The sequence below is a fragment of the Macrosteles quadrilineatus genome, unplaced genomic scaffold, assembly GCF_028750875.1.
Source record: "Macrosteles quadrilineatus isolate MER2022 unplaced genomic scaffold, UCM_ALF_1.0 Scaffold_6__1_contigs__length_79288215, whole genome shotgun sequence".
Classification (NCBI taxonomy): domain Eukaryota; kingdom Metazoa; phylum Arthropoda; class Insecta; order Hemiptera; family Cicadellidae; genus Macrosteles; species Macrosteles quadrilineatus.
In genome coordinates, this window is record NW_026542599.1 from 13,277,868 (window position 1) to 13,304,699 (window position 26,832).

General features: G+C 35.9%; 1 protein-coding gene across 1 annotated transcript; it reads left to right on the forward strand.

Moving 5' to 3' along the window:
* The first annotated feature begins 3,859 nt into the window (after window positions 1–3,859).
* Window positions 3,860–26,305, forward strand: LOC128997001 (SAGA-associated factor 29). The gene is made up of 8 exons (XM_054422573.1): window positions 3,860–4,197; window positions 5,955–6,111; window positions 6,584–6,718; window positions 8,587–8,709; window positions 12,778–12,936; window positions 13,247–13,369; window positions 23,921–24,020; window positions 25,250–26,305. Exons 2-8 carry the CDS (start codon window positions 6,073–6,075, stop codon window positions 25,438–25,440), a joined length of 870 nt encoding a protein of 289 aa, XP_054278548.1. The 5' UTR covers window positions 3,860–4,197; window positions 5,955–6,072; the 3' UTR covers window positions 25,441–26,305.
* Window positions 26,306–26,832: the final 527 nt, after the last annotated feature.

A 26,832-nucleotide genomic window follows, 5' to 3' on the forward strand; every position in this document is an offset into this window, starting at 1 on the left:
TGGGAGAGCTTTTTAATGCCATGCAGGTGTTGGCACTCGTTGATATTGTTTGTTATTGTCATCATAAAAGATTCTAACCACTGTTAGTAGGCCTATTCCATATAAAACTAATAGACCAATACGGCACATAAAAAAGACACCATCAGCCTTCAAATGCTTTACATAATTGCTGTATGACTTGACTAGTATCTAGTACTTAATGAATAAGTAATGAAACTTTTACTTAACCCGAGGCATTTTTAAGATTTTAAAGAAATTTTTATACACAAATCTTCTTTTTAGTGTGATTTTGTTCATTAGCTAACATTTTCCAATATCTTTTAAATAAGGAAAACATTCGCATGACAATAACGTGTAGCGGATATATCTTTAACCTGGCCTGGATAAATAAAATAATCATTGTGTCAAAATCGAAAAATATTTTAAAAAATAATGTTAAAACAATGTTAAAGTGAAATGTATCCACTCAAAACTTGTAATATGTACTCAAAACTTAAAAACACAAATCATAAGTCAATTGACAGTAAATAGAATAGTTGTCTGTTTAGTTTATTAAAACTCACACTTAACTATGCTGGTGACAGGGCCGGATTTCCCAATAGGCCCGGTAGGCCCGGGCCTATGGGCGCAAGGTCCCAGAGGGCGCACGGCCGAGAGTATTTTTTTTATACCTAGGCTATCTAAAAATAAAAAAATAAATAGTCACAGTTGATAAAAAAAAACTACAAAGCATTGTGATTCTGAAGTTCATAGGAAGAAATAATTGTTAGGAAATCTAAACTATTTTTCAGAATTACGCATCAATTTCGTTACAAAATTTGTAACGAACATTGGTTATACGGGAGTAGGCTGTAGGAATGTTGACGTTGACGAGCGCCCAAGGGGTATACGCATCGTATTGCCACTGCACTGCCACTATGCTGGTTTGGGCTCGGCACTACTGATCAGAGTGATTAGGGGCGCATGCGTGCTAGACATTGTTAGGCCTACTACCCTCACCTCACAAAACAAAAGTTATTAACTAATCTTTTGACTTTTGATTAGTTTACAACAATCTGCAGGATCAAGTTAATAAGTTGTGTTGAATATTAAAACAACGATGAATTTAGCTTTAAAATTAACCAAAAAATATTAATCTCAGTTTGCAATAGGTTTTAGAAAAATTCAATACCCTCCAAAGCACCAATAATGCTGTCATTTTCTCCTCAGACCTAAGGATCGACGGTTGGCCAGAATATTTCTCTGTTTTGCTTTGGAAATATATAACCTAGATGCAGTACGACCATAGATTAAATATAACTCAAGTCGACTTCTTATGACATTGTTAATTCAAAATTTTTTCATGTCTAGTTCATGTTGGTGACACTGGACGTTAGTTTTGACGTAATTTTGTTTCCATTATTTTAGGGTTAGTTCTATGATGTGTGTTTCAATTTCTTGTAATATAACCAGGAGACGACCTATTGTTGATGATTAGATCGTTTTATTTTGGATAAACTAGGTTTAAACATAGATCAAACATACTAGGTACTATCATAGATAAAACATACTCCTATTAAATAACAAGAATTGTTTTCAGCTAATCCGAAATGATGACAAATCTACTAAAGGAATATGTTTAATCTATGGTATCACGTACTGTATGGAGTTCATGTTTTTTGGCCTGGAATTGGAATCAATGGCCATGTTTTTTTTTCTCAGGAATGCTCGGTGGGTTCAGTTGTTTTGTTTCAGTCCCACGGCCACAAACGTGAGCATTTATTAAAAGCATAAAATTGCTAAAAGTGTTTAAGACGGCATTTTGTTAAGGCTATAAACAAGTCAATTCTTAAAAAAAACTTGCCATGATTCCAACGAGGAGTGGTATTCAAGCAATTAACTTAGGTCAATGGGCATGATATAGTTTTTAATAAAGGTTTGAAGGAAAGTAACTGTGACCAGACTAGGGGGCGGAAAATTATTTGGGCCTAGGGGCGCAAAAATGCTAAATCCGGCCCTGGCTGGTGATGGTCTAGATAAAAAGTATATCACATTTTACGTTAATTTCTGACCCATACATATCTGAAGATATGAATTGAAGTTTTCCCTAATTTAATTTCAAACATGCATTCCGGGTGAAATCTATACCACTCATGTCAAATATATGCTTCAGTGGAAATCAATCAATGTTTGTTGGAGACGAGAGGAAGTAAGAGCCTCTGATATTGATATCTATGAACACAGACTGAGCGTTGTATTTTGACGAACATATATAAAGTTCATTGAATGTACTAGAATTGCTTGTTGAATGTTGAGTATATTGAAATATTAGTACAGTACTGTATAAGGAAACAACTGTAAATAACAGTTACACAAGCTAAGAATGAATCTATAGCCTAATACTAAATAATTTGTGACGTCTAGAAGAGGTCAATAGTAGGAATGAATAGTACTATTTACCGAATACCGAGTATTCAGTGAGGCAGGCCGAGGCGCCGAATATTTGGCGGCCGAATATTTTAATTACCTCAGTTGTAATCATTTTTTATGTTTAGGTTTTAGCTATTACTCATAGACAAGTCACTACTTTGTCTCTATCTCCATTCATACTTGGCTTAAAATACCTACTTTGTATGGTCGCCATTTCATCAAAAAGAATTTAAGTAAAAGTATTAAAGTATTTCATTTGTTATAGTGACGAGAAGGGGTGAGATAGGTACATTGCAACTTCTACATTAGTTCTATTTCCGGAAGCATGAGCCAAAAAACTCAACCGTTTACAGCCAGAACGTGCAAGAAACTGGAATTAAATGAATTAATTATATATTTATTCCAACAAAGTATTTACAGAATTTGTACACAAATATAAAATATAAATACAAAAAAAACATAATTGAATTTAAAAGAATAAAATAAAATTAACCTTTTCGTTACATCTATGTTTAACAAAGCGTACATGTTTATAAGGATTAAGCCGACATGGGCAGCGAGCCTGTGCATCGACTATTCCGCCATTTTTGTTAGTTCGTCTAATTTTTATGTATGTTCGTTTTTTGATAGCAGCTGGAGTTATATTATCTATCTATATATTAATAGGCAAGCATGTTTCTTCAAACCTTTTTTCTCAGATCGTGTGCATCGTAGAAAAAATCTACGCATACTGTTAGAAAGCTATTTTCCTGTAGGTGTGCAGAATCCCTATATAAATTAAAATAGGCTTAAAAATAAGCACAAAAAATGAATTAAAATTTTGAAAAATTTAACATGGATATTATGAGTTGCCATGCTGGTGACGAAATAACAACGAAATATAAACAGAAAATCAAAACAAATGGAAGAAACTTCAATCACATGTTCTATTCAACGTGTGGAATGAAAATAAAGAAGTCTATACATGTCTATACATTAAATATTTTTAGTCGAGTTTCGACCACTGGACGACCTCTAGTTTAAATAATTATACGCATTCCAATCACTTTAAACTGCATTTCATCGGAATTAAATGTACATTATTTGAAAACGAAAAAAAACTGAATAATGTTGGCCAATAATGTTAAATCAATAATATTAACTAAGGATTTAATTTTTATCAAGTCCCCACATTTTTTTATGAAATAGGAGATTTTTGGAATGACTTTTGTCAAACTATAATTGTTTACCGTTACTCTGCGGCAGAATAACCTCAATTTTAATTTTTTTTTTTTTTTTTTTTTTTTTGCCAAGAATAATACTTTTTCATGTGGACTCCAAACAGTAGTAAAGCTTCATGATGCTTTGGACGCGCTGCGAATCAGTTTCAGATAAAAACTCGGGAAAATATCAGCTGTTTGTTAGTTTTGTTGTTTGTTGTTGAAAGTTGAGTTTATGTTGTTAAGTTGTTTACAAAACAATCACCGCTGAATCCCACAATTTGGAATTTAAAGATTTTTTATTCTTAATACTGTACCATATTTGTACAAATTCTACAAATTGTTATTTTTGTGATCTTTGAGAACTAAAATCCGTCAATTTAAACTGGTTATGTGCTCTGAAGAAGTGGAAGTCATTTGGACTTGGTGTAGCTCATCTGGACATTTTAAGAAGTGTGGAGTGTTTATTTGCAATATCTTTAAAGGAATTTACACAATATTGAGTGAGGTGTTCAAATTATCCTTAATACTAGCATTCTAATGATAAGAAGATTAAATGAGGAGTAACAGTCATTTTGCTATTAATATTGTAAGTTTGGGCAACAGTTTACAGGCTAGGCCTAGGTTTAACTTAGTGTAGCCTAGGCTAATATAATGTCCATCATGATGTCAACCATCTAGGGCTATAGCGTCTTGTGTTCCTGGTCAGGAACCGATGAAAACCTCCTTAGGGAAGGAGTGGCATGGCGGTTTGGATTATCTAGGGCTAAGTTAGTTTGAATATTCATCAAGAGTGGCTCTTCTAGCTCGGCCAACGAGTACAACGGCCTTTTCACCAGTGCTTTAAGGAGGGTCTTTTTAAAGGCTTAATCTTCAAGTCTCACAGTTTGTCTCTCTTTGAATTTTTTGTACAGGAATATACCATCAGAGATTAGAGATCTACAGGTAACTTAGGCCTATCTCTTCCAGTTTATAAACGTTGGGCAAGCAGTTGGCTGTCGGAGATTGGGCTCGATCAGTCTGAGACACTTATCAGTTCAGTACATAAAATACCTAACAATAATACACAAGTAGGGCCTACACCAAACAATATTTAGCGTACAGACATCAGTAGCTGCAACTCCATTCACTCGACTACCTTAGCATTAACTGTTCCTGTAGCTGTCTGATAGCTTAGTTGTAAATAGTATTTTGATTAATTTAGCCTAGTTTTAATTTTTAGATTATTTCTAACGAGAGGTCGTCCAGTGGTCGAAACTCGACCAAAAATATGTAATGTACTCACTTAACTATTTTCACCCCACACTGTAAATAAAACATGTGATTGGAGTTTCCTCCATTTGTTTTGATTTTCTGTTTATATTTCGTTGTTATTTCGTAACCAGCATAGCAACGCATAAGATCCATGTTAATTTTTTACAACTTTTAAACTTATTTTTTGTGCTTATCTTTGAGCCTATTTAAATTTATAATGGGATTCTGCACACCTACAGGAAAATAGCTTTCCAACGGTATGCGTAGATTTTCCCTACGATGCACACGAGCTGAGAAAAAAGGTTTTAAAGAAACATGCTTGCCTATTAATATATAGATAGATTTGTAATAGAGCTCGTCCCACGCACAGGTCTTTTACGGCCTATGCAGGACACTATTGTTCGTATATTGTAGGCCTATATATATTGTAAACAAAAATTTTTGGAAATAAAACAGATTTTGATTTGATTTGACAGTTTTGGGAAGGGTGTTAAAAATCTTGATAGCATACCGTGGGTAGCATTTCAGGGATCTGCTTGGATGACATCGGGGCCTATCAAAGTCTACGGCGTTTCGTGAATCATAAGTAGAATTAAGTAGACTCATTAGAGACCAGCATAGGCCATGCTGGTCTCTCCTTCTGTCAAAGTCAGTTTCCTTTTCCTTTAGGAGAAACACATAAGTTACTGGCTGAACACAGTTAAGTTACTTAGTACTTGCCGTTCTAAAAAAATCTGGCGACAGTGGTCATAGTGTCCCCTAAATGTAATCATTAGAAGTGCCATCTTTTGCAGTAGTAAGAACCTGATGTGCAGCTGAACAGTGACCCTACAGGACCACGCCGTATGTTATATGGCTGTGGAAGAGGGCGTGGTAAACAGAGAGGCCTATGCATGGTTCTACACCCAGCCTAAAAATGTAAATCTTGACCAAGCACAGTTTTTTTAAACGATCTAAACCGCTCACTTAGGCCTACCCTGCATTCACATTCGACTGTTGGGTGTTTCTGTCTTAAATTTTATTTATTAATTAGGCTAACCACCTCATCTATGTTGTTTCAAGTGAATGGTCAGAATCTGTTATTTATTACAGGTACTTGTCTTTGTTGTCGCTGTTTCTTGGTATTTCGTCCTCTCAGCGTCCAAAAGAGCTCACATCAGATACAGCATATAAGAGATTCGTCAAGCACCAATTCGTCTGGTCCACCAAAATGTCTTACCCACCAGACCAAGCTGCTTTTCAAGTTCAGGTGGGCCAAATATGAAAGAATCATTGTTTGTCTTTAATCCTCATAAAAAAGTAAACATTATATTAGCCTAATTTATCAACAGAATATAGTTTATTAACAAATTGTTAGTCATTGGAGTAGGCTACATTCTCTGAGATGTATCTCTAAAGTGATAGGTTAGCTTGTTCCATAAAGAAATTTTTCCTGAGATATTAAACTGTAAATAAGTTAAGGTAGGTAGCCTGTTTTTTACAATTAGGATATTTTTTCAACTTTTACACACACAAAAAATGGAACTAAGTTATAGAAGATGGTCAAATGTTTAAGCAATGTACATCATTAGCTGTTGAGGTAGGCCTACTTAAATCGGTAACAATTATTTGTTATGCTAAATTAATTCAATGTTACTACCCTCTCAGATTTAGGGTAATATTCACTTATGGTAGAATTTTGCCAGAAAGAGATACCGTAACATTGTAAATGTTTCTTTTAGGAGAGACTTAAGTCCCTGCATCACACTGTTTTTGACTTAGAAGAAGAAAGGAACAGAAGTGATCATACTCTGAACAATATCACTAAAACTCATGATAAAATCACAATGGAGGGCAAATTGACACCCTATCATCAGGTAACTAATTAAACTCGAACATTTAAACTATTTTTAGAACCGAAGATCAAGATAATGCTCAATATCTTAAGTTGATGTGTCCGCCCCTTCCCATCAAACAGATTTGGGTGCTGGTATTTTGTGCTAAAAATAACTTAGTATAGGCTATAAACAATTTTTAGTAAAAAAAAAACAAAATACAGACCCATTCCTCATTTCAATTACAGCACACATTTTAACTTAAATATTACTACAACCAGTAGCACTATGACACTTCCCCTGTTGGCTGGACAGTGGAGGAGGTGAACATGTTTGTACTCGAAAGTGTAGTGCGATCAGCTTGTACCTAGAGGCATCAGTCAAAAACGTTCCTTACTTTCTAAATAGCCCTTTTTGTAACCTAACCTTTAATTTAAAAAGCCAACCAAATCAAATGCTTGTTGTTAGGTTAATAGTTTGGTTTGGTACTATAACTTTGGCACATTTTAGCGAATTTCCCTATAGGGAAGTAGCTATTACCGTAGGTCTCATGGTAAGACCTAAGCCCGGGACCGATTTACTTTTTCATTTTGATGTCCCCAGAGGCCAAAAACACCATTCGTTCAAATTTTTATATATATATATATATATATATACTAGCTGACCCGGCGAACTTCGTATCGCCTAAGTTATAGGTTTCCCCTAAGACTGTGGAAAGAAAGTACCGTTACGTTTAATTTTCAAGATGATCTCGTTCGCATCGCTCAATCACGTCCTGGTTGAAGTTCGTTCGCTGCGCTCACTTGCCTTCAGGTTAGCTCGTTCGCTACGCTAACTCGCCTCCAGGTTGAAGTTCGTTCGCTACGCTCACTCACCTTTTGGTTGCAAATTAGCTGTTGTCATAAATGTAAAAGAAATAATAGTGCTGCACCCTGTTGGTAATCCTTGTAACTTTAATGCTATTGAACATCATAGAACAGAACCAACTTGTTTAATTGAAACAGCTGTTAAGATTCATTAATTCCATTTCTCATAAGGTTAACATGGGAAACTCCGGAGCCACTGGGGCGGAGCCCTTTTAAGAATTTCAAAACGGGAAATAGTTTACGTCCGATTCGCATACCTACAGAATTTACACACCAAATTTCATAACGATCGGTGAAGTCGTTCCGGAGGAGTTTGCAGACAAACACTGTGACACGAGAATTTTATATATTAGATATATATATATATATATATGTGTCCATCCGCACGATAACTTGAGTAATTTTTGTCCGATTTTGATAAAATTTGGTTTGAAGGTGTAAGGCGGGATAAACTTGAATGAGTTCGCGAACCAGCATGATCGGACTATGGGAACGGGGGTTTATGGGGGGTTTTATGGGGTAAAAATAGGTTTTTCCCATTTTTGATCCTAAAAACACAAAATTTCACAATTTCTTTTTAAACCATTTTGTAGAGCTTAAAAAAACAAATAATTTAGTATATTGAAGCATTATTATGCGCCTAATTGTTACGGAGAAAATTCAAAAAAATTGTAATTTTAAAATTCCCATGTTATTCTTATGGACAATAAGTCAACTGTTGTAGTTTGCTTGTTTATGAACATATTTTGATCAAAGTTGGAAAATACATTAATTTCTTACTAAACCACAGTACCTTTTAATATTATACATAAAAAAAACTTTTTTACCCTCCCTGTTGCAGCAAACCTAAGTACTCATTAAACTAATTCTGTTTAAATAGGGAATAAATGTGATATTTTTAAGGAGACATTTTAGTTTAAATCCAATCAGGCAAATGGAAATTCGCTAAGTCTGCAGGTTTGCTGCGGCGGGGGTATTGTTCTAATCAGGTATTTTCTAATCCTAATCACATTCGTAGTAGACCTAACTTTTTCACTTGCACAGAACAAATTGAAAGGACTGTACACGACAGCAGTGTCTGATGCTGAGCAGGAAGAGACTCTGATACGCCAGGCTCTCACCTACATCAATGAGATTCGCAATATTGTAAACGACCAGAGAATACAGGTAACCTATACTTTACATACAATCACCATCATACAGCAAATTTGTTATACAGGGTTATTACAAATGATGTTCCTGATTTTGATTATAAATATTACTGGGTTAATTTGTTTCAAGACAATTTTAGTTGGTACCATTGGAAAGAAAAACTCATAAAGTTTCATTTACATTGGTTTGGGTGCATATAAGCTGTTTGTCAAGTCAATTGTTGTAAGTGTTGTGTAATGGCTGAATTTGAAGGCAGGAAAGCTTTTTGCCAGTTGGAATATTACATTAACCAATCTGTTATTAGTGTGCAACGACACTTTAGAACCATGTTTAACGATTATCCTCCTAGTAACCACTATATTGGCAAGTGACACTTGAAATTTAAGAGAAATGGCTGCATTTGAATGTTACTTGTAGTAGGGCTGAACTTAACAATGTGCTGCCTGAGATATGGAACGAGCTCGGTGGTCCGAATAATGACGCACCCCTGAACTGGCCAACAAGATCTCCGGACATCACCCTCTGATTTTTTTCTTGTGGGGATACATCAAAGATAAGGCGTACACACCACCATTATCAGATAGCATACTTGAGATCCAGCAACAGATTACCAATGCTATGGAAACAATAGACCAAGACACATTTTCCAAAGTCTAGCAAGAGCTTGACTACATTATTGACATCTGTCGTACCACAAGGGGTTCCCGTATCGAACATTTACAGTTCTGTGTATCTTTGTCGAAACTTTTTGAGTTTTTCAAAAGTTGTAACCATTTTATTTCTTTGTATAACAAATAAAACTATATTTTATGTATGTATGAAATCATGAACATCATTTGTAATAACCCTGTATATAGTGAACAGTTTAGTCTAGTTTCACTAAGCCAGGTTAAATGTTGATCATTGGATTTTATTAACTAGGAAATGTAAATTTAAGCCTTCTGTAAGTTTACTTACATAAAATTCTTTTAATCTTGAATATATTTTATTCCGACCCGTCTTTATTAGCCTACTAAGATTATTTTTTTTCAAACTATTCAGAAGATTTAGGCTTAACACTTCACAGGCTGCTACAGTACCGGTAACTCCAGATATGGGAATGTGTGTTGCTTGGTATCTGTTCTATTTCTTATTTAGTTAAAAATTAAAAGGTCAAAAGAAACTAAACTGTTTTTAATCAAGACACTAATACAAGACAATATTATTAAAGAAAGTAAATAAAATCATATGGTTAAATATTAATTAAATAACCATAGAGGTTAAACATCTTTCCCTTTGAGTTTCTTTTCAGAGTTTAGTCAGGAAAACGTTTCGTAGGTCTTATAATTCTGCCTCTTGATGATTGTTTTATTGCAGCTTCTTGATTGGGAGTAGTTGATCGTGAAAAAGGTTTACTTTTATCTTGAGTTATTCTAGATGGTGTAGTAGTTGTTCTTTCAGCAGTATTTGATAGGGAAGAGTTGTTTTGAGTAACAGTAGTAAATGGCAGAGGATCTGACATTGTATCTTTGATGGACAAATGAATAGGATTGTTCGGTTTGGTTGTATTACCTTTGTAAGGCAAAAGGTGGTGTCGATTCCTTCTCATCGTAGTGTTTCCTGTCTTAACCCAGTATGACCTTGGCTCTTGTCCTAAGCTGATAATAATCCCCTCTCTTTTTAGGTCTTGGATCCATACTTTTTTACCTACAGGCAGCGATGGAAGTTCTTTTGTAGCGTAGCGCCTATCGTAGTTTCTCTTGTAAGATGCTCTGTAAGTATCTTCTTTTTCCTTTAGTTGAGAGAGATCGGGTTTGATTTCAAGTTTTTTAGGTAAAACAGGCAGGTTATCTCGCAGTGATCTGTTGTATATTAGCTGAGCACTGGGAATAATGTTTGTCTTAATTAAATGTTGAATACTTACTTGAATACTTGAATACTTGAAGGCTTCGTCTCTGACCGGGATTCCTGGATGTTGAGTGTTTCTATTTATTAATGCTATGTCAGTCAATCAGTCAAGTTAAGAGTTTGTTTCTGTCTTGATAGCTCTTCAGATCTACGGATAGTGTTTATAGCTGTGTTTAGTTTTAATTCGGGTTCAAGTTGAAGACGATCACTTAGTGTTTCGTCCCGCATACCAATAATCAAAACCATCAGAATCATATCCTCTTCAATTTGACCCCAATCACAGTTTTTTGCATGATTGTGAAGGTCTGTGATAAAGTTCTCAATCGGCATGGAACCTTGTGTAAGTTTCAGAAACCTAGCCCGTTCAAAAATTAAGTTCTTTTTAGGAAGGAAATGATCGTCAAACTTCTGTATAACAGCTTTGAAATTAGATTTGTCTTTGTCATTTAACCTGAATGAATTAAGTATGTCCTCTCCCTTTTCCCCCATACAGTAAATAAGCATGTCAATCTGATGCTTTCCAGAATGTAGAGCTAAATTACTAAGGGAATATTACCTCTCAAAACGAGTCTTCCATGTCTTCCAGTCGTGAGGGTTGAAGGAAAAGGCTTCAGGAGGCTTAATGTTCAGGGATACGGGTTCTTCATTTGACTGCGCCATGTTCTATTTCTTATTTAGTTAAAAATTAAAAGGTCAAAAGAAACTAAACTGTTTTTAACCAAGACACAATATTATTAAAGAAAGTAAATAAAATCATATGGTTAAATATTAATTAAATAACCATAGAGGTTAAACAGTATCTTATCTGTTGAAGATTCATTCAATTTCTTATGACAGTTTCTTAATATTGGAATAGGCCTACAGTAGAGTCCCGAAAACTCGGCACTTGATATCCCGGCAGTCTGGATAACTACACCTTTTCTAATTCTATTTCAGAACGTGTCAAGTCTATTTCAGAAAGCATCAATTGTATTTCAGAATTATCATTTTCATTTCAGAAAGTATCATTTGCATTCTAGACTAGTAACTTTTATATCAGAAAACATCAATTGAATTTCAGAAGTAGTCATATGTATTTCCGAAATTGTAGCATATACTTCAGGATTAGTCAATTGTATTTCAGAAATGATCGAATAGACAATTTTACACAGTTGTAGCGGATCTGATTCAAATTTAATTTAAAGAAGCCTAGGGTTATAACCTTATAAGTTTAGGTTAATTAGGTTAGCCTAGAAAAGTTTATCACATTTTTTCCTGATTGGACCAGGGCCTAATGAGATATTTTTCCGAGTTAATTCTCATCCTATGATATAAAAACTATACTAACTAAAGGTTTTTTCTCATCAAGAATTCATAGCTAATTCCTAATTCTGATGACAAAGTTGTTACCTAACACAAATTATTTCTGAAATACAATTGATATCTTCTAGACTGAAATGCAAATACTCATTTATGGAATATAAATGACAATTTCTGAAATAAAAGTGATGATTTCTGAAATTAAAATTACTATTCTAAAATACAATTGACACTTTCTAAAATTAAAATCTTACATCTGAAATACAAATTGCCATTTCTGAAATACAAATGACTATTCTGAAATACAATTGACCCTTTCTGAAATAAAAGTGGAAAAGGTGTAGACCATCACCTGGCTCAGAAAATTAGTGATTTTTTAAATCCGAGTACAACATGGACTCAAGCCAGCTCAAATCATTCGCAACTCGTACCAAGGATTTTTTGTACTATATCTGCTAAAAGGCTTAAAAATTTTATTGTTCTTATTTTTAACCCTAGTTCCCGATAACCCGGCATTTCACAAACTCGGCACCCTTCCAGTCCACATTAGGCCGAGTTTGCTGGACTCTACTACTGAAATACTGTATTATCATTTGTAGGCGTTGATCAATTCGGTTTTGTGGTAGGCCTACTAGATATTTTGGCTTTTTTTGTGAAAAAGTGAAAATTATTTTAAATCTAGAATTTGCCTGTCCATCCATACGGGCCTCAGGTCTCATACTGGAACTTGTACAGCAAAGCAAGGGGTGAGTCAACACAGTGGAGAGTCTACTGCTCAGATAACAGTCAGTGTCAGGTATCAAGTTGGCCTACACAAACCCACAACATTGCTGCTACGGGTTCTTCCAAACACCAAACAGCTTGCTCAATTCAATCACTGTAATGTTTGTTTTCCAGGCCCGAAGTGCAGGAAACAAGGAGACATTTGGCCGAGGCGATATGATGAACATGTTGATCACCTCAGCCCTGACGCTGCCGTTGTGGGTCGGTCGACCGGGTCAGAAAGTGCCTCCTCTGTGTGGCGCTGTACCTGCAGAGAGCTCCTACATAGCAAAGGTATTACCTGCACTGGTAGTTTACTGGTGGTTTAGTGCTAAATAGTTTGTTAATGCCGTAGCTTCACATCTCAGGACACTAGGATCTAGTCTGTAAAAGTTTTAGAGATTACTTCGGGCTATATCTAGAGGATTGAGGCATTATCAAATATCTGGGGTGCCATCAGGTGCATGAGAGATTTTGAACCTAATACCTGGGGTAGGTAGGCCTACTATTACTAGTCCGTTCACAAAATTAGGTAATATTTCTGGGTTTCTCAACCAATGTTTTTTGTTTGTTTAATATATGTTACAGCTTACTATTGTTTCAGACTGGTGACATGGTAGCAGCTCTGGTTAAATCAGAAGAAGAAAACTGGATTTTGGCTGAAGTAGTGACATTCAACTCAGCTACCAATAAGTATGAAGTTGATGACATTGATGAAGAACAAAAGGTAGGAAAAAACTAGATATCAGTGTTTGTATTACTGCTATCACTGTAAATATTTGTTCTTATAACTATCAGAATCAATATTTTTTGTCATGGCTATCACTGTTATCTTTTCATTTAATTTCCTATAGGGAATAAGCTATTACCGTAAGTCTTATGGTAAAACCTAGACCCAGGACCGATTTACTTTCAATCTGAGTTCGCCAAAAACACCATCCATTCAAATTCATATATGTATGTTGGGTGTGTTCATTAGTGAGATAACTGGAATAAAAATGATCCAATTTTGAAGAAATTTGTTTCATACATACATAAACCTGTGTTAATTTGAATGAGTTGCTAACCATCATGTTTAAACTAGGTGAATGGGGGTTTGATGGGGTAAAAATATGTGTGAAAATTGTAAATTTTTAAATTCTTATGTTATTTTTATGGAAGCTAAGCAAACTGTTGTAGTTTGCTTGTTTATGAACATATTTTGATCAAATTTGGAAATTTTTTTTATTTTCTCCTAACTATTAACGTTTTGCAGAAAAGTGCGCTCTATTTCCTTCCCTGCAACAGCAAAGTAACTAAGTAAGCTAAGTACTTGTTAAACTAATGTTAATTAAATAGTTAATTAATTAATAACCTGTATTCTAATTTGTATTCATTTAATTAATTATTTAGTTGCAAGTGGGGCTTTATTAATAAATATACAGATTTTACTGGTTCTACATAACTTTTATTAACTTCACACAATACTTGATTTACAGATTACATGTTCTCTATTTGAAGGCCAAAATCAGAGAGAGCGAATTAACGGTTTCGCTCCAAAATCCATGAATAAGAAAAACAAAGAATAAACTCCACGTCATTGCTTATAAAGTACAAAAGGAACAACATAGAGTAATGAGCTCTTACAATATAACACAACTTATAACACTTCCCTCTTTGACAAAAATAAAACTTATAACAATTCCTTCAAACAAAAAATAAAAAACTTTCCCCTTATATTATTTTTAACTTTTCCAAAATTAATATTTATACAGTGTTTATAAAAGTTATTCAATTCAAAAATTTAAATTACCAATTTATACATTGTTTATTGAAGTTATTCAATCTAACCCCTTACTAACAAAAACATAGTGACAATTTATTTACTCATTGAACATTGCTAAATGAAGTTATTCAATCTAACCCCTTACTAACAAATCATTTATTTACTCATTGAACATTGCTAAATGAAGTTATTCAATCTAAGCTCTTACTAACAAATCATTTATTTACTCATTGAACATTGCTAAATGAAGTTATTCAATCTAACCTCTTACTAACAAATCATTTATTTACTCATGGAACAATGATAATTATTGAAGTTATTCAATCTAACCTCTTACTAACATAACCATACTAACAATTAATTTAAAGATGAAACTGCAAATTGAAGTTATTCAATCTAACTTCTTACTAGCCTACCATACTAACAATTTATATAAGAAATTAGTAGACAAATACATTTGATCAGTTTCCACTCAGTTAGTTATTAGCTAATGTGAAAGTTACAACAATTAGGCTTATAAATCTTCAGATTTAATTTTCTTTAAAATGCAACACAAATAAACTATCTCCTTTAATAGTTTCTCCCTTACTAGCAGGGTTATTCTTTGAATAGCTTTAGGCTACAAGATTACATAAAAATTCCAAAACACAACCTTAGGCTTAGGCCTATAACAAAACTCACACCCAAAATAGGCTTAAAGAAACTAGCAGTTTACTTCTCCACTGCATTTTAACATAGGCTATGCCTAGTTACAAAACATTTAGTTATAGCATGAAAATATTAAAACTGGAAGGCACTTCCTAAAATGCCAATTAGGCTATAACACGGTTACAATTCAACAACGGAAAATAATCAATTCTTCAATCAAAATTAAATTACACTTGGCAAATATAAGTTTGAAAACATCTTTAAGTCATACTTCTACTCTTTATCTAGAAACCTCAATGGTTTTTTTATCTCCCTTCCTGACCTTGACACATATCTAGGTGATTTAGCTACAACTTCTGGAGATTTACTTTGATTTGGGCTCAATGTACTAACTGGTGACAACTCCTTAGAACTATTGTCAATAACTGGTTGAACAATAGGCGATTTACTTGGGCTGGACCTACTTGAATTACCTCCTATTCTGTAATCAACCAAATCATCATTGCTCTGACTAGACCTATTAGAATAGCCTACTTGTGCTCTGCTAGTGACACTGCTTGGACCTGAGCCGTGGGCAAGTTGAGCGCGCCGCTTTCACTCCCATGCATGCAAGCTCCCTCATTCCCCGCGACAGAGGCTCCCCAAAACCAGCACTCCCAGAAGGGGCAGTACTCAGAGAAACCAAATTCCTGCTGACTTTCTCCAAAACAGCTTTCTCACAGGGCGGTTTAGGCAAACTTTCCCCTTGTGAGCTACTTAGGTTTTTGGACAAAGTCCCAAGATTAACCCTCTGACGACACTCTCGTCTCAAGTGACCTGTTAGACCACAGCCAAAGCAAACAATAGGACGCCTCTGTCTCTGCGGTGTTTCAGGACCCTGACCCACGGAAGCTACAACGGGATGGAGAACAGTCTGGGGAAGATGCCCCGAAACATGCTCCCTCTGAAAATCAGCGTCTTGAACGCTCCGTGAAAGGATGACCAGCCTATCCAGGTCTGCAAAAGAAGAAGGCTTCGGAGCAAAAATCAGTCTGGACCGCTCCTCAGGCTTCAACCCCTGCAAGACAATGTCCACCAGTTGGTTTTCAGGGATGCCCAGCCGTAGGACACGCCACACGCCACAAATGTCACCCACATACTGACTGAGAGTTTCATCCAATTTTTGAGGTCGAAACACTCTCTCAACCTTCAATCTCTCCATGACCCTGAAGGGGACAAAGAGCTCAAGCACTTCACTGTGAAAATTGTCAAAATTTACTCCCCGTTTCAAACAATCTAACAATTTGTCACCAAGAGGTCTCAGGCAGAGTGGAACCAGCAGTTCCAACACTACTGAGTCCTCCATGCCTGGGAACTCCTTCAGGTGCAACACCTTTCCCAAAAACTCTAACAAAGGTTCCACCTCTAAACCATCAACCGGGCGAATGTCGCTCAAAACCCCAGCAATGGGATTGGGCAGTGGAGCAAACAAACCCATTTTGCTTTCAGTCAGTCGGTCTACCTTCAAAACACACACAAAAAATTTTTTTTTACAACGAACAATTCACAAACTTAACTAGGCCTAACTAAAGACTCTGGACTGAAATGCCTACAGTCAGATGAGGTCCCAAACAGAAGAACCTGCCCATACACACCGCCTTAGGCACCAAAACAAAAACACGGACTTACACTCACCACATACACACATACATACATACACTAAACGACAACACCTAACATTTGTGTGATGAGGTAAACACACACACACACACACAGTTTCAATTTTGGGTTTGGCCATGCTTTAGACACTCTTGCTCCCAAAGGATGCAAGTCATTAACCAGATTCCACCCGGTGACTCGGCCAAGGGCGAGCTCCTAATAAAAAACTACAACAACAGTGTGCTTACCCCAACACGACAACATTTCTTCAAAAAATTCCTAAGACTGCCAGACCAGAATCACCCAAAAATCAAATCCAACCACGGCCTTTCGTGGAAAGAGCACAAAAAACCACGCTCTGCTACCATCTGAGCCGACCCCTCGCACCGCCCCCAGACGAACAACTATTGGAAGCATGCCCCCCATAGTGACAGTGCGAGTGGCCGCCCCACATCCCTAACAAAAGTGAAAGGCCGTGGGTGAATATCAAAAACAAAACAAATAGTGAACAAAGCCTATAATTTTTCAATGAAATCAACAAAATAATCAACAATCAAACAAAGTAACCATCCAAAGAATTTTTCTTTTTTTTTTATCTCTTAAGGCTTTTTAAAAAAAATAAATTAATTAGAATTTTAAGTTTACCCTTCTAAACTTACAACTGGTACCAGTAGCAAAATTAGGCCTAACAATAAAAATAATTTTAAAAAAATGGTAACTGTAATATATAAACTTTAAATAAATTAACAATAAATACTTCACAATAACTAAAAAATAAATAACGGATCACGACTAGTAAGCTAAACCATAATTATTGGGGCTCCTTTTCAAAATTTCAATTCAGTCCAAAAATCTCAACAAATTTAAAATATGGTAACTTGCGGAACGTGGTCATTAGTCACATCACACTAATGGTGGGCGGCGGTGATCCATCCGGAAGATGGCGTAGGGCGGCATAGTAGTAGAAAGCAGATGAAGGCTTACTGGTCCCAGGAGCAGGGTAATGAGCAGCCCGAAGACGGAGAAGGAGTAGTGTCTCCCTGGGCGAACCTCTCCGGAAGCAGCAACCAGTAAGAGCCTCCCATCTGGGACCCTTTAAACAGTTTCCAGGTCTAACTAGTAGGAGTTCATATAACTGGAGTGTAACCTTAGGCCTACCTAGTTTTTTAAGCAAAACACTCCAAAAAACAGTTTCCGCCCCACTCGGACAACGTCCAAACCTTTAAGAGTGATTTTATTAATAATATTCTTCTTTTAAATTAGACTTTCCTTTATAAAACAGTATTTAAGAGTGATAAAGAGAAAAATGACTAGAAATAAATTAATTCAGTTCAATAAAGCTCTAAAACATAACAATAAATAGACTTTTAAATATCACTAATTTTAACAACACATTCTGACAGTAAAATTTTATAAAGATTTGAGTTCACAATAAAAATATGAATTATCTGGTCCAGAAGGGTAAAACACATTAATAAAACACAAAACAATTACATAAATACTACAATAAATACTTCAAAAAACAGTTTACACAAAATCTTAAAAATTCTTTGGCTGGAGGTGCATTTTCAGGTAAAACCGGTAATAACTCCGGTTATTACCAACCAAATTTGCTCAAAAAGCTTTTAAAAGTTGTGGCACAAGTGCCCGCAGCTTTTAAAAGACAAACCCATGCCTACCAACTAGCCTGAGGCTAGGTAGGGGGTCAGTTACCTACGGTCACTCAGCAAACAGAAATGCGCTAAACTAAAACTTAAATAACTCGGTCATTTATTATCCAAACCTAATGAAAATTGCAGGGGACAAGTAAGAGCACTAAAACTAACTAATTATGACCGAGCTTGGCCCCCAGAAGGTGCCATTACTTAACTAAAAAGAATTAGGCTGAGTGACATGGCCTACATTACAAATAACAAAAAAAAACACTTTTACAGGGGACAAAGGGACGAAATTTACATTAAATAAGCTGTAGGCCACAATAACAAAACAAAATTGAGCACAAACTAGGCCTTAGGCCTAATAACAAGTTAACAGGGACACAGAACAAACGGACCCTAGCCCGCACAAAAGTGAGTTTCAAAGTGAGTTTTCTTGGGTAATATCTGGCCTAGAGTCTCGGGGAAAGCTTTGAAAACTTGGCAACAACAAAAACTACAAAACTAACCAGGAAAACTTGTGAGCTGACCACACAAAGCTTGGCCAAAGGCCCAACAAAACTCTGTTCAATTCCAGCCTCAGAAATGGGTCTAGCGCCTTGAAAAACAAGTAATTGGTAATTAAAAGTAACACCAATGCACAGAAGGTGCTTAATACTTGTTTTTCACTAGCCAAAACCCACTCAAAGTCTGCACAACATGTGGCTGAAGGCCAAAACTAAATCAGAAACTTTCTAACCTAAACAAATCAAAAATAATCAATCAACTTACTCATCTGACGACTGGCAATCTGTTTAATTACATGTTACAAGAAATTGGTTAGTAAGAAGCACAGTGAGAATGTGACTAGATGTTAACTGATATAAAAATAACATTACAAACACAAAACTTGACATGAAACGATGACAGTCGCTGTTCTTCTGCCGAAAATGTGTCCGACACAGCGGAAAAAGCCCTGGGGTCTGCAGGACTGCAGCCAGCCCCAAACCGACTGAGTTCCGGCGCAAAGCCAGTACTCGCACTATAAAAAAAAACTCTGAGGCGTGACATTGGTGGGACACTTGGTGGACAAGTCACGGCTCAGACCTAACCTTCTGCGTAAATAGCGACTATTTCTTTGATATACTGGACCACTGTCTAGCTTGACAATGTAAGATCTAGGTACATTTGCAAACCCTACTATGTGACCTGGTACCCAAATGCTCTTTCGTAAATCATACACAAACACTAATTCTCCTAAATTAAACTCAGCTTTAGGCTTTACAGTTCGGTTATAATAATCTTCAGATTTACTCTGTTTATCTAACAATGTTTCTTTCACCTCAGTAGGTACCCTTGCGTTTAATAACCTCTTATTGATAGGAACCTTAGTTCTTAATCTACGATTCATTAAGGCTTGAGCTGGACTAACTCCATTCACCGTAGGCGTATTACGCAATTCTAAAAGAGCGATTTGGAAATCGTCTTTTGACTCTCTACACTTTTTAACAAGTTTCTTAACTGTTTGTACAGTCCTTTCTACCTGCCCGTTGGATTGAGGGTACAAAGGACTAGTATTAATCACTTCAAAACCCCAATTGTTAGCAAATTCTTTAAATTCAAACGAACCGAATGGGTTATTGTCTGCTACCACCTTAAGAGGAATTCCATGAACAGAAAAAATCTTTTTCAGATGAACTATTGTTTCAGATGCACTCTTTGACCTAATTTCCACACATTCGACCCACTTAGAAAAGTAATCTATGAGAAGAAGATACAAAGTAGGCCCTATTTCAAAAATATCAACAGCTACTTTGTGGAATGGCAAGTCTGGTATATCATGTGATATCATTTTTTCTTTTGCTTCTGCATTCATGTACTTATTACAAATTTGACAATTCATAACTAGCTGCTCAATGTCTACCGTAATACCTGGCCAATAAATCAATTCTCGAGCCCTAGCTTTTGTCTTTTCAATGCCAAAGTGGCTTTCGTGTAACAACTTTAACATACTTGATCTTAAGCTTAAAGGTACTACTATTTTCCCATCTAGAAAAACAAGACCCTCATTCACTATTAAGTCATTTCTCTTGCTAAAGTATACCTTTACACATTCAGGAATCTTTTGCTTACTAGGCCAACCTTCTTGAAAATATTTACATACCAAACTTAAGGCTACATCATTTTTTGTTGCTTCCTTAAACTCTACCTTTTTACACTCAGATAAAGCTAACTCATCAAGAATTACAACATTATCTACCTTGCCCATCAGTTCATTGATAGGCTGACAACTATCTTCCTTTGAGAGCTGGTCCGCCTCATTAAGTTTCTTAGTCCGAGAAAATAAGTCTGGAATTACCATACTTTTGCCAGGGCGATGCTTGATTGTTAGGTTATACTTGAGCAACTTAAGCTTAAGGCGTTGAAGCCTAGGCGACATTATCTTATGCATTGGTTTTAACATGAGAGACTCAAGGGGTTTACAATCATTATATACAATAAATTTATGCCCGTACAACAAATGATGATACTTACGAACAGCTATTACGACACTTAACAACTCTTTCTCTACCTGAGAGTACTGAATTTCTGTAGGCGTAAGACTCTTAGAACCAAAGCTGACCGGTTTGTCATTTTGAATTAAACAAAATCCTACACCATCTTTTGACGCATCTGTGTGCAGTTCTAACTGCTTACTACAATCAAAGGGCACAAGCACAGGTGCCGTTGTTATGACCTTCTTTAGATCTTCTATACACTTAGAATGCATAGGTAACCAATACCACTGAACATTAGATTTTAGTAACTCTCTTAACGGACTTATGATTGTGGACATATTAGGCACATATTCTCTAAAATAGTTAAACATACCTAATACCCTTTGCAATTCTTTCTTACTTGTAGGGTACGGTAGAGTTGTTACGGCTTCTACATGCTTACTGTCAAGTTTAACACCTTCTGCACAAAAAATATGCCCTAAAAAGCTAACCTCACTTAGCCTATACTGAAATTTCTTAGGATTAAACCTAACGCCATTCTCTCGGGCACACTGAATTACTTTTTGCAAAATAACATCATGTTCATGTACATTAGGAGCAGAAATTAATAAATCATCATAAAAAGCAGTAACACCTTCAATGCCTGTAAATATTTCAGAATTCATGTTATGAAATACTTGAGGAGCTACAGAAATTCCAAATGGGAGTCTACAGAATGAATAACATCCAAACGGTGAGCTAAATGTACACAAGTCTGCTGACTTAGAATCAAGCTGTACATGCCAAAAACCATCTTTTAAATCTAATACAGAAAAATACTGCTTACCGGCTAGCTTAGACTTGATTTCTTCCATGGTAGGAATAAGATAAGGTTCAGGTTTAATATTTTTGTTCAGTTCTTGCGGGTCTAAACACAGCCTCAACGACTTGTCTGGTTTTTCCACGATTACCAAATTACTAACCCAACTTTTGGGCTCTGGATTTTTGCAAATGATGGTGTTTTCTTCTAGGACATTGAGGGTCTCCTTCAGCTTTGGAAGTACCGCATAAGGTACTCTCCGGGGAGGCTTTGCAACCGGAGCTGCATTTTCATTTATTTTGAGTTCATACACTTTGGGAAAACAACCTACTCCTGTAAATACATCAATGTTCTGCTCAACAAATTCAGTTTTGTTGATAGGTTGTAGGCCTACTTCAACATTTTGGACTCTCACGATTAGATTTAATTTCATACAAGTCTGTAACCCCATTAAAGGAATACACTTAACGTTATCCACAACAATAAACTCCACCCTTGACATGAGATTGTTACAGGTACAAACTAAAGTTACTTTTCCTACGGGAACCAACTTGAAACCGCCATAGGATTCTAACTTTAAATCACATTTTTCAAGTTTACTATCAGGTGAACATTTCTTCAAGGTTTCTAATGGGAGTAAATTTATTTCCGCCCCCGTGTCCAACTTAAAAATAACATCCGTATTGTTGATTTTTGCTGTTTGTAACCAGCCTTTCACTTCCTCCTTAACATTTGGTTTAAGAGAATCGAGAGCATCAATTCGAAAGTTATGTGGGTCTGGATCAACTCCATACACTTCATTAACATGCTTTTGCATTCCTACAGGTTTATTTTTAGCTTTAGGCTTTGTACATCCCACTACAAAATGATTCAGTTCGCCACAATTAAGACATTGCCTTTTATAAGCTGGACAATTAAATCTAACATGATTTGTCCCACACTTTTTACACAGATACACATTATCTTCATTACCTTTAGCATTACCTCTGTAGCCTACCTTCGTACTAGGCTTAGGCCTATGGTACTGTTGCTGATGTCTTCCGCGACCACCTTCAACTGCATGCACAACTTCTTCTTTGATCTGACTCGGTCCATTTGAGGCTAAACTAATTTCTGTTTCTTGTTTAGGCCTTAATACTGGTACTGATGGTCTATCACCATTGGACTGTAATAGATTAGGCCTACGATTTCCACACAATGCCGAAAACTGCTCCCTACTTGCTTCGGACAGTTGGCAATGTTTAATAGCCTCATCGAGTTTAAGGTCTGGGACCCTGAGCAACCGTTCTTGCAAGTTCTCGTCCCTTATACACAAAACTAGTCTGTCCCTTATTAAACTATCCTCCTGCTCCCCAAAGTCACAAAAGGACGCAAGTTTTCTTAAGTCTGTAAGAAAATGTATGAAGGGCTCGGACTCTTTCTGGACTCTTTTAAAAAATAAAAACCTTTGGTATACAATGTTCTTACGAGGGTTAAAATACTTATCAAATGCTGTAAGGACATCGTTCAATTTAAGTTTATCAATGTCCCCCAACTTAAAAGTTTGAAAAATGGCCAATGCCTCCCTCCCAATCACATTCAACAACTGGGCAACTTTAATTTCATCACTTTTACTCCCAGCCTCTGTAGCTTTTAGAAAGAGAAGAAATTGTTGTTTAAATATAGTCCATTCATGAGCAACATTTTCTGTGATATTTAATGGTTCTGGCGGTTTAAAAAATCCGATGCTCGCCATGCTTTCATTGTACTTACCAATTAGGCTTAATTACTTACAAGGCTTTTTCTTAACATCTTCACCCACTTGCAATGATTTAGACTGCGCCATATTCTAATTTGTATTCATTTAATTAATTATTTAGTTGCAAGTGGGGCTTTATTAATAAATATACAGATTTTACTGGTTCTACATAACTTTTATTAACTTCACACAATACTTGATTTACAGATTACATGTTCTCTATTTGAAGGCCAAAATCAGAGAGAGCGAATTAACGGTTTCGCTCCAAAATCCATGAATAAGAAAAACAAAGAATAAACTCCACGTCATTGCTTATAAAGTACAAAAGGAACAACATAGAGTAATGAGCTCTTACAATATAACACAACTTATAACAGATAAATCTGGCATTTTTAAGGAGATACGGTAATTTAGTGTTCATGCATCACAGTTACCATTGTCAGTCATTTTGTTCCATGTTTACCCTTACTATATCAATATGGTTGTGCTGTTTAATTTCTTTCAGTGCAGTGTTGTACTGTAGGTTGTTAATTACTAAATCAGCCTCTTCTGTTTCAGGACAGACACACATTAAGTCGTAAAAGTGTCGTCCCTCTACCACTGATGAGAGCAAACCCAGAGACTGATCCTAATGCTCTTTTCCCCAAAGGTTCCGTAGGTAAGTGGAAACAACAGTAACGTTAAAGAGTTAAGCAAACATTTTTTATCACTGATGGAAACCAAATTTGGTTTGTGTTAGGATACTCAAATTCCACCTTATCTTACAAAGGAAAATAGGCCTACCTAAGGCTGGTTACACCCCAGTGTCATTGACATCATGTCTGAGACATCTTTCGTGTCGGAGGCATGTCATACGTGAAACCAAAACATGTTATCAAATCAGAGCTTAAACACACTGCTTTTGACACATGTCAATTTCCATAACATTGTCAGTGTATCAGACATGTATCGCACAAGAACGGTTGATCAGTGTTTGGTGAGAAATTTTGTACATCAAGCGTAGCCCATGGGACTGGCACTCATCCTCGAAGTAACAAGGATGTTCAACCATCTACAAAGCATGCTTTGAATGGTTAATTGATCATAGTGCTGAGTTTAATATGGAAGTTTTCTTCAAACAAGTGATTGTTAGATCGTAACAAATTGGCTTGATTTTGCACTAGAGAATGGGTCAAACCTATTTTAAAACCTGCACCGTTGGCAATTTATTAAAATTAACATCAATCCTTTGTCTTCTAAATACATTTTATACTGCATTGCAAAATAAATGACACAAACATGCATGTCTCTTTTAACTCCATCATAAACGTGTCTTACAACATGATTTATGCAACACCGTGTGTGTAACCCACCTAAAGCAACAAAAACCAGCACAGAAAACTCAATAGGTAGATACAAGAAATATTCGACGGTAAAATTTAATAGAAAACTTTTAACAGTTTTGATTTTGTCTGCCTTTCTTCATTTGAATGCTCTTTAAAAGAATACAAAAGCTACTACAGTATCGGAATACTCTGTTTCTATACTAATTTTGACATGTTCCAGCTTCCTTCCTCGTGGAAGCAAGACGAGACTATAAATCATCGTGGAACTTGTGTTTTATCAAACGATGATAGACAATGAGTCCAATATGCAATAAAAGTCATGTTTCAAAATAGTTTTAATAAAACAACCTCCCCTATTCACCGTTTCAAAATCTATGGAGCCTTTTGAAGCATCCAAAAAGAGTTGTAAAGCTTTAACATACATACAACCTCTGTCTGAAAAAGTACTGCAAAGAGTTATTAAAAGGTCTAATCTGAAATATAGGTACCAGTGTGTAGAACCATAAAACAACTGTAAAACCCATTTTACTTCAAATACCTAAAAATCAATGTCATTTTTCAGTGATGGCGCTGTTCCCACAGACAACCTGCTTTTACAAGGCAGTCGTCAACCAGCTGCCGCAGACATTCACAGACGATTACGAGTTGTTGTTTGAGGACTCGACGTATCCGGATGGTTACGCGCCTCCTCTCAACGTGCCCCAGCGTTACGTCATCGAGATCAAGGACAAGAAGGACAAAAGTCAATCCTGACAGCAGGAGTCGTTGTCTCAATTGTTGGCCATTTTCTAGGCTTAATGAGAAACTTTCAACCGCGGTGATTGTGATTGGGGTGTGTGAAATAACATTGGTATTAAGTGCACAAGGGACACGTACGTTTTGTATACAGGGGTAGAGCTTAGGACTATCACGAGTGTTTGTGTCGGTGTTTGCAGTTTTCAGGATAGTCTGGTGATAACAGAGCTCCAACTCAGGAACAAAAATTTGTTTTCTTTCAAAACCAGAACCAGTAGTTCTTGTATGAAGCGTTTTTGCATAATATACTGACTGGTATAAATTTGAAACCACTACAAAAAAAACTGGCACCTAAAATCAAATTTTGTCATGTCATGTTCGGAAGCCTCAATAAGTTATTTGAAAAGTCTTGTATTTACATGTTGTGTACGTAGTAGTTATGTGTAGTATAATGTTGTCTTTTCTCCCACCTCATAGGATCTCTGTTGTAAAATAACTGTCTAGAATCTAAATTCATCATATTTTTAACTCATTTCCAAGTTGTGTAGGTAAAATAAACTAAAATTAGTTTCTACTTGTGGTGTAAAGATTGCTGATGTTTTAGTATCAATGTTACAAGTTACAATGAATGTTTTACGCATTAGACTTTGAGAATACAGAATACAGAGTACTTTATTCGTGAGCATCAAGCACAGAATGGTGTCAATACAATTGTCAATACAATTGAGAACTGATTTTTGCGTGTGAAGTGGTTGTTGTAGAATTAGTTATGCTTCAATGTATTGCAAAGATAACAATATTTTCAGTTTTTAATAGTTTTGTACGTAGACCTAAACATTAAAATTTGTATTTCAGTGTATTTGGTTCAAATATTGTACTCCTTATCAACCAGTTGTTGTGGATTCTTCACCAACCATAGAATATAGGAATATAGGCAGCATTACCTGTAGAATAATTAACTTTTTTTGGTATGCTTGGATTCGTTTTTTTCTTGGAGTCACTTTTTTCAGTCAAGTTTTCTTGTCAATTATATGAAGTATATCAATCAGAAGCAAAACATTAAAATTTGTTTTAGTAATGGTACTTAATGAGTTTTATCATGTGAGAATTCTATTTGTCTATGGTTCTACCTATTTATTTTAAATACAAATTATGGTGACGGTGAGCAAACTTCAGTTTGCCTACATTATCTATGAATGGGCAGGGTCCAATAACTTACGTAAATTTTAATAAAACATTTCTCACATGATAAAACTCATTAAGTACCATTAACAAGACAAAGTCAGCTGTGCTGCAGTTAGCATACGTTCTGGCATCCACCGCTAGGATTGCCGTGTAGGTATGGTGCACACAGCTGCAGCGTCTGCTGGTAGCATACGGCGAGGAGCCGATGACAGCAGCGAATCAAAC